This window comes from Frankliniella occidentalis, unplaced genomic scaffold (assembly GCF_000697945.3).
Source record: "Frankliniella occidentalis isolate FOCC.00 unplaced genomic scaffold, Focc_3.1 Scaffold101, whole genome shotgun sequence".
Lineage (NCBI taxonomy): Eukaryota > Metazoa > Arthropoda > Insecta > Thysanoptera > Thripidae > Frankliniella > Frankliniella occidentalis.
The window spans coordinates 922,526-930,934 of record NW_026267230.1 but is presented as its reverse complement, the minus strand read 5'-3'; the positions used below and the strand labels follow the sequence as shown (position 1 = coordinate 930,934).

Below are 8,409 nucleotides of genomic sequence, written 5' to 3'. Positions count from 1 at the left end.
GGTAACCACTACGCCATCGGAACTCCACGAGAGGGGCGTGGTGAAATGACGGGTTTGGAGTCCATTTGAAATTTGGTGGCCTGAGAAGAGTCGAACCACCGACCTCCCGCGCTCTGAGCGGGAACGCTACCGACTGGGCCATAGAGGTGAGGTACGGATAAGCGCTCCAGGGAACGAATCATTCTACGCTGTCGCTGACTGGCGTCGCTCCTTGTCTCCCGTGATACAGGACCGACTTTGAACGCACAGTGGAGAAGACGGGCGGGCGGCCGAGCGCGCTAAATCGTGCTCGTGTCAAACTGTTCGCCCGAGATTCGACTCCCGGCTAGGGCAGATATATATTTTATCTCCTTCACTTCTGTGGCAGCTGAGGTTGCTCAATTGTGACCAGTCTGAAACTGTCTGGGGTTCGACTCCCGCTGGCCGGATTCTGTACAAAGCAGCGACAAACGTCAGTGTCGGTAGGTGACCGACAGATGCAAGCTCTCGTAGCGCCTGGTGGATAGGCAACATCTCGTCTACATTGCATCCGTGTACTGCGGAGTGGCCTACCCCGAGTCTGGCAGGCGCTAGGCTCCGGTTCCGAGTTACAAATGCAATATTGTATTGACGTAGGCAGGCAGTCCCTTACATACGTTGTTGTTGACATGTTGGAAATTTTGATTCCGCGTTCGCATAACAGTTTTAGAGTTATTCAAACGCGTCGTGTAGCTTTTCTATGTTTTACTATGCGCACGCGTCGTGCAGAATGTTGCAATTACTTGATTTGAACGCACTTTTCCCCTGATCACACTTCGACTCGAACCCGAACCTCCTAAACAAACTTTGAGGGCCAGTCTTCTCGAATCAGCCTCTTCGTCTATCAACCCCTCTTGTTCCACTGTGCGTTTGAATTCCGAGCGTGCACATAACATTAACTCTGTTATGCTCAATCTAATCCGCGTGCCGATAACTTTTTTGCTATATATGCGCAGTGTCCATAATAGCGGTCTTTTCTATATAACGCCCGCTGCCAGACCAGCACGCACTGTGCATTGCCATTATGAAAGCACAATGAAATGTCGGAGACACGGAGGCCTTCGGGAGAGATGTTGACAATGCGAAACTTCCTGTAAAGAGTTTGACTGGTCCACGTTACACGCAAGCTTTTGACGTCATACTGCAATATAAATGCCCCCCTTTACTGAGCTCCCGCAGCTCTACATTCGTTCTGTTAGAGCGTTGCAGCATCGTGTCCAGTTTTGTTGCCTCAAAATGGCACTTGTTCTCGCAGCTGTTCTGTTAGCACTCATGAATCAAAAGGACGGCTACGGCAAATCGCTCAACACTTTTGCGGTATTGTAAAAGGTGTACACTGGAAAAACAAAGGTGTGATATCCTACCTTTCCAGAGGTGTTAAACTCGTTTTAGGGGTACTAATGTGTATATTTTCAGTTTCTTCAAAATATTTTCTATATGAGCAAACCAATCACATTTTGAGATTCATTATCGCATTCCTCGCAAAAATTCGCGCCAGTCGAGCCTACATGTGATAGGGTTCAGATAAGCGGTCAGCAAATGAAAAGCAAGTCAAAAAGTGCAAAAAATGAAAACAATCTATGCCAATTTTGAACAGAAGCCCATCATATGTAGGTTCGTTTGACGCGGAATGTCGCGAAGATTACGAAAATAGGTTTCAGAATCCAATTTTGTTCCATGGGAAATAAATATTTCGAAAAAACACAAATTGTAATGCCTTTGGAGCTTTATAACGCCTTTTAAAGGTGGGATATCCTACTTCTGATTTACCAGTGTACACAGAAACTTTATTCGCAGGTTATAATTGCACGTAACAAAGGGCTTTGTATCCTGTTGCGTAAAGTGGTTCTCAGTGTAAATGGAAATACGAGTCGAGCAGAAGCGGAATTAGAATTCCGCATAGTCGATATTAGCCCGTTTTACGGAACGAATGCCCATTGAAAGATTGGGTCTCGGGGAGCCCGGCTTAAGGGTCGGGTCTCGCTGGGGTCGCGACAAACGGTCGAATGTGAATTTCTTGGCGATTTTGCGAGATGTGTATCATTAGAAGCAGGAGAAAATGTTGGAAAATTCCCTTTACAATGGTCTCGTACGATATGTCAATGACACAAATCGTCTTGTACGGTAACATTTTACATAGAATCCACGTGTTTTCTTAACTAAAGATAAAGACCTGGGTTGACGCGAATGTATGCGTACATACGGAGTTACCTCAATTGAGCCTTTTTTTCTCGTTTTCCAGGGCCGTTATATAGCATACGGTACGAAGTTCTACAACTGTGATCAGACTCAATTACCTACATCCGACAAGCCCACGTGGAATTGGTACCTCCGATTCACGCACCACTTCAACCCACTTAAGCCAGAAGAGCTTCAACGCTTTGACGGGAACGTTACAGGATTAGAAGAAGTGAATGATAATTGCTGGGTAAGAGTATTACGAAGGGAATAATTTGATATCAAAGCTTGTAAGTATTGGACGGGAGGCCCTGCTGAAATCCTGATTTGACCAAACCAAATCAAAATTTCAAAATGAGTTCAAATCGTAGAGCTAAAAAATTTCATCCTGTTTTTAAAATAAAATTGTAGATACATTTTTACACATTTCCCCAAATATTACGATAAAACATGGCTTTCTCTCAAAAGTTCCTCTTAATAAACTTTTGGGTCTAGGAATCTAGCCACCCTTGTATCACATATTATTGATTATTCAATCATATATTTGTCAGAGTGGTGGGCTAATTACGATAGCGCGATGTGAACTCAATGATGGGTATTTATTCAGAACTGACTGTTAACATACACGGCCGGTAGGGCGCAACACTTTACATACGAAGTATGAAAAAGTGAATAACAAGCAGAGCGCTTATAGGCAGAAGGCCTTGGTGTCAATAATAACCAGACTCTCGCCACATATCGTTCTTAGAATTTTTGCAGAACCCTCAGGAAACCTGTTATAAAAACGTTGTCAGAATGTTTGGTGCTATATAAACATTTATTAAGCCCTCAATGACCGTCAAAACCCACAATTCTGAAAATTTTGACGAAGTTAATAAATTTTCAGTCGTAGGCTCCTTACGTGTTTTCCTTGATGGTTTTGACTCTTTGCTTTAAAGTGCAAGGGTTCAGAGGATTTTTTTCTTTTGAGAAAACGCATAATCGTGACTATATGAACGAAAGACCGCATTATTAGTAATGAAATAATCTACAATTTGACCAATGCGGTACAGTAGCCGCTCGCTATAGTTCCACCTTGAGTTCAGAATTGGAGTGGGTGAGTGGGGACGCCAGAGGCGAAATTCCGCTATAGTTAACTATAGCGAGCGTCTTCCCCTACTCCTCTACACGGTGCGCTCGCTCACACTGCTGGCCGGCCGGGGGCCCGGGGGGAAGGTGGCGGGGAGGAGGAAGAGAGGTAAGCCCGAGGGGTACACCACTCTTACAAGTAGGTGTACGCGATTAAAAAAGTCAAGAAAAAAGTCAAGATAAAGTCAAAAAGTCATTTGAAAAGTCAAAAAAAGTCAAAAAAGTCAAATAAAGTAAAAAAAAAGCCAAAAAAGTCAATTAAAGTCATCGAGAAGTCGACGAGAAGTTAGAGAAAAGGCACTGGAAAAGTCAACAAAAAGTCAACATGCGAGTGCAATATCTGCCTGTAAGAGGCCAAAAAGCTACGTAACTGTGATTGTATCGGAAAGTCCTAGATCACTGTCTTTTAAAGAGTGAGGGGGGTGGGTGTCGGGTGAAGTGAGAGAAATGAAATTACCGGATTTCACGGGATTTCTTCACCAAAAAACGTAAATACTGAAAATACCTTGTTTTTCTTATGACGAATTTTCTTTTTATTCGATTCATGCTATCAATAGTACCAAAAAGTCTTGTAAAAACCTTATTTTTAGCCCAAAAAATACAACTCTCCCGTATTTTAAAAAAATAGCAGGGAAAAAATCATAAAAGTCAAATAAATTTGATCAAAAAGTCAGAAAAAAGTCAAATAAAAGTACAGAAAAAGTCAAAAAAAGTCAAAAAGTAACGGCCAGAAAAAATCGACTAAAAGTAGGTGTACGCCCAGAATCGGAGTGATGTACCCCTCGGGTAAGCCTCTTTTCGCTCGGAGTGGGGGAATCAGGCCTGGCGGGGAAGGAGCTCCGGCGGAACTAGGCTGCGTGGAACTATAGCAAGCCCTCACTGTACACGGTAAAAACGACGTCCTGGTTTTCATGACGTTTGGAAAACCATGACGTTTCCCATGCATTTCTTCCATAAGACGTCATGGTTTTTCCAAAACGCCAAGGAAACCAGGACGTCGTTTTTACCGTGTAGAGATGTGTACCCCTCCGTGAACATGGTCTTCCTTGGCTCGAACAAGGCGGGTAGACTTCTTTCTGGCGTGCACGATTCTGGGCGGTTTTCTTTTGCTAGCGACCTGAACATCAAGCAGAATGTTAGCATACACGCAGAAAAATAAATCGTGGCTCTGCTAAGTTTTTAGCACCGAGGCTAAAAAATTAACTGAATAGACTGGGCTAATTTATTTAGCACCACGGCTAATTTTTTAGCCATCTAGTAAACCACAACGTTTATTAACCGTGTAGCTAATGTCACTTAGCTATACAGAAAAATATTTTTACAACCGGCTAATTTTTTGGCACGGGTGTAAAATTGTGAAACCGATTTGCACGGAACTGAATTTCATTTTTCTGCGTGACGAGAGCGATTTTTGATATGTCACATATAATATTTCAAAACGAGGGAAAATGTAGTAAATTTTCAACCCTATTTGGAAGACTAAAACTGCGTGATATTGTTGAAAAATATTCAAAATTAATACTTTTAAAATCGCTCTCGTCAAGCTAGAAATGCATCTCTTAAAAGTAAATGACAACATTTTTCATGTTGCAGGTCCATTTGTTGAGCCACAAGGAAATATGTGTACCCGTCCTGTTCAAGGCAAAGAAGACCATGTTCATGTACACACTTCTTTCACAAACATCAAATTGTGGCTCGATTCAGTACAATTGAAAGGGTTTGTCGCTCGCCGATGAGATTCTTAGTTTTTTTTTTACAGCTAGTAATCTTTCAAACCATTGTATTTGATAGGTCTGCCGTGCTTCAAGGCAAAAATAACAATCGGTTCCGTATTAATCGATTTTGCAGGCAAATTTGGCACCCCTGCCAAAAAATTAGCTGCAGGATAAAATATTTGGCTGTACTGCTAAATAGTATTGGCGATACAGCTAGTTCATTGCTTCAGTTTGCTGTACAAAAAAAATAGCTAGACCTAAGCTGACGAATTTTTTGCACCTGAGCTCACAAAAAACTAGGGCGTGCTATGTTTTTCTTTGTGTGTATGATACACTTGGGAATCAGCACTCTTGTCTTTGGATCTATGCAAATGGGTGTCAGAAGCCACGTGGACGTGTAACCACACAGAGTTTAAAAACCCCTCGTGGATTAAAAAAAAAAACAAAAAACATGTGGATTTTACAAAAACCCAGGAATATGGAAACAAACAATATGGAACAAGGAAAATTTACCACGTGGAAATCTCATAAGAAACCCCAATCAACGGGCAGGAGCGGTAGCGGTAATTATTTTCTAGGCTTGTCCGTACCCTAAGTTAATCTTCATGGTTCAACAAACCGGGTCTTCCGTAGCTCTTCTCTGATGTCCGCTTTGGGGCTGCGTGTCTGTAACCAGTTCAGGGGCGGACTGGCCCGGAGGGGAAACCAGGAAATCGCTCCCGGGCCCCGCCTGTTTTGAGGGTTCGCGGGCCCCGGGCCGAAGGCCCGGCCCCTCGCGCGGGCCCAAGGCCCGGGTTCAAGTCCGCTCGCGGCCGCTCGTAGCCCGTCCCGTGTACCGCAACCTATGGGCCCAGCCCGGGCCGAAGCCGAGTCTGAGCGGCAGATCAATCTAAACGGGCGTTCAAAGACACTAATTTTAGCAGTTGTGTTAGGTAACACCAAAATTTGGCTTTGAATTAAGGAGTTTATCAGTGAGTCAACAAGACATTTTGACGTCCCAGCAGGGTATTTTGGCGACCTTATAACCCAAAAAAATTTCGAGCTCGCTTCGCTCGCTTGTTTGGATACGGTTGTTTGTTCCTATAACTCAGGGAACTTATTAGAACAGAGGGGCTGGAAATCAAGGGAAAACTCAGGGGAATGTAAATGGAAAGATTGTGGCCACTATGTAACGAGTGCAAGACACGTTCAGGACATATCTATTTTCACGTTTAATTTTCAATTTCACTCCTCGACCCACACTACCACTAAGATATTACTAAAAACACGATTTTTTCTATTTGCCCCTAGAAGGTAGGCAAATCCGGGCACCTTATTTCCCCCCGGGGTCACTACCCTCTAGTCCACCCCTGAACCAGTTCCACACTATCATCTGCGTTTCCACAGAGTGTTCAAAGCTGAAGCACAGAGTAAATATTAACTGTGTAACTGTCATTCTTTATCGGTAAAAACTGAGATTTGAAAGCTCACTTGAGCTTGTATTCTTTTGTGGGTAATTTTGTATTCTTTTCCCAGACTCGTGTCGTAGTCGATGCCCGTAGCAACAACCAATGGAAAGAAAATGCATTTGTTTTCAACTTCCCTGGGGGTGCCTGTTCAGCCGCTTATCAACACACCAAATGCTTTCAAGCATTAACCGGGAAGCTACTCAGCAAGGGGAAAACATGCGTTCTTAATCCGGTAAGAATGTTCTTTTGGAACAGCGCACGTTTGTGTCTTAGATCGCTAAGCTTTGGATATCCTGAATCCCCAGAAGCGTATTTAATGCGGTTGGCGCTGCTGGGGATAGAGATGTACTTGGCTGAGTATCGGTACGTAACAAGTAAACGCGAGTGCGCCATAAGGTAGATCGAGAATTCGGGATTACAAAAGCTTTCTTTGAAAATAGTACTTAACGATGTACGAAGATTTGATGCGTCCTAATGACAAAGTTCGACCTGTTATGGTTCGGTTAAACAAAGTCCGATCAGCTGCGCACCCGTTGCACAAAGTTCGATAAGCTTTTGGTTTAGAGCTTAGAGCTCTAAGCTGCTCCGCAGTTTCGCTATTTTATCATTTATGTTCTGCAGTCTATCAGTAACACAGCAGCAGCTTTTTCTTTTCTTTATCTATCAGTAATTTTAGGGACAATTACAGGCAGAGTTGTCCGTACGTCGCGATTTGTCAGCAATTGAGAGGTGCTACGTTTTTGTACAAAATATGACGAGACACGTCTTAATATTGCTATGGCTGCTGCATCGCTCCATAGGTGAAGGCGACAATAAATATGTTCCTGGAGAGTGCGCGCGATGGCGCGCAAAGAAAACTTAGGCTACATTTATTTTCTCAATAAAGCCTTGGTGCTAAATAAATGCTGTATGTTTTGTTTTTTTTTGTTTTTTTTTTTGTCAAGACTATTTACTCAAACCCTTGCAATTCACAGGTCCACCCCCCTGATCAATTCTTCATTGACGATTTTGAACAAAATTTGAACGTTGTCGATGTTTTTCATTTACAGGGTGTTTCCATTTTATCTGACACACCGATGGATTGGTCATTTCCCTATTTTCCAATTATGCCGTACGGGGAGTGGCGGTTTCGCCTTTCGTACGGACCGCCCGGTCAGAAGCGGGCCTCCGGGTGCCATATCGCGGAAGCCGTTACTATTCCGAAATCTTAATTGGCGATGGTTATTATTGGATTATCCAAAATATCAGTGTTTTCCTCTCATGCATTTGTTTTTAGGTACTGTATCGTGTGACACTTACCTGTGTGTAAGTACTGCCACCTAGCGGCCATCCCTTGTATGTGCTCATTTGTTTTTTTCTGTCCCTGTTGTTTGGCGGAAATAAAGTTAGTTCATGTTGTGAAAACACCCAGATAACATGTGTTCGTGACTCGTCCTGTACCACACCTGTAACCACACCTTTGGAAACCCCTTTGAGACATTTGTTATGAATATCAGTAGGGCCTATGTTAAACTTTGTCATTATCTGTTGATGTAATGCTTACCAATTTAATATCATTTTAGTGTTGGTTACACTGTCAGTACACTGTCAATTGTCTTTTGCTGTTAAAGCATTTGCGCCTGAGAGAGAGAGAGAGAGAGAGAGAGAGAGAGAGAGAGAGAGAGAGAGTGGGTGTGAGCGTAGCGTGGTGGGTGGCGGTGCGTGCTGGTGTATCGCGCTGAGCAGAGGTGTGTGTCCATGCCCCAGGGAAATTTTAGCTGCTTTTCTGTCCGCCTGTGAGAAAGCAATCAATTACAACACGGGCAGCAGTGGCGGGGGCAGCGGAGGCGGCGGGGGAGTCCCAGTGGCCTGCTTATGACGCCATCAGGGCCACCGGGCTCGCTGATGCCGGCCCGCACGCCTGCACACGCTCACACGCACAC

The 8,409-nt window shown here is 43.7% G+C and overlaps 1 protein-coding gene across 4 annotated transcripts; it reads left to right on the top strand.

The window, feature by feature from the left end:
* Nucleotides 1-1,199: 1,199 nt before the first annotated feature.
* Nucleotides 1,200-7,892, top strand: LOC113217572 (uncharacterized). 4 transcript variants are annotated; one of them, XM_026437527.2, is made up of 4 exons: nt 1,200-1,335; nt 2,261-2,446; nt 6,555-6,719; nt 7,537-7,892. In XM_026437527.2, exons 1-4 carry the CDS (start codon nt 1,255-1,257, stop codon nt 7,696-7,698), a joined length of 594 nt encoding a protein of 197 aa, XP_026293312.1. In that variant the 5' UTR covers nt 1,200-1,254; the 3' UTR covers nt 7,699-7,892. The 4 variants fall into 4 exon arrangements, with proteins under 4 accessions (XP_026293312.1, XP_026293314.1, XP_052125733.1 ...); XM_026437529.2 differs by lacking the exon at nt 7,537-7,892 and adding an exon at nt 4,918-5,041 and having other exon boundaries at nt 6,555-6,703; XM_052269773.1 differs by lacking the exon at nt 6,555-6,719.
* Nucleotides 7,893-8,409: the final 517 nt, after the last annotated feature.

Bases quoted from the DNA above. Each gene is read 5' to 3' on its own strand.
- LOC113217572 (XM_026437527.2), top strand. From the start codon at position 1,255: ATGGCACTTGTTCTCGCAGCTGTTCTGTTAGCACTCATGAATCAAAAG. The intron at 1,336-2,260 runs GTATTGTAAAAG...CTCGTTTTCCAG, and splicing joins AATCGCTCAACACTTTTGCG to GGCCGTTATATAGCATACGG. The intron at 6,720-7,536 runs GTAAGAATGTTC...TTTCATTTACAG, and splicing joins AAACATGCGTTCTTAATCCG to GGTGTTTCCATTTTATCTGA.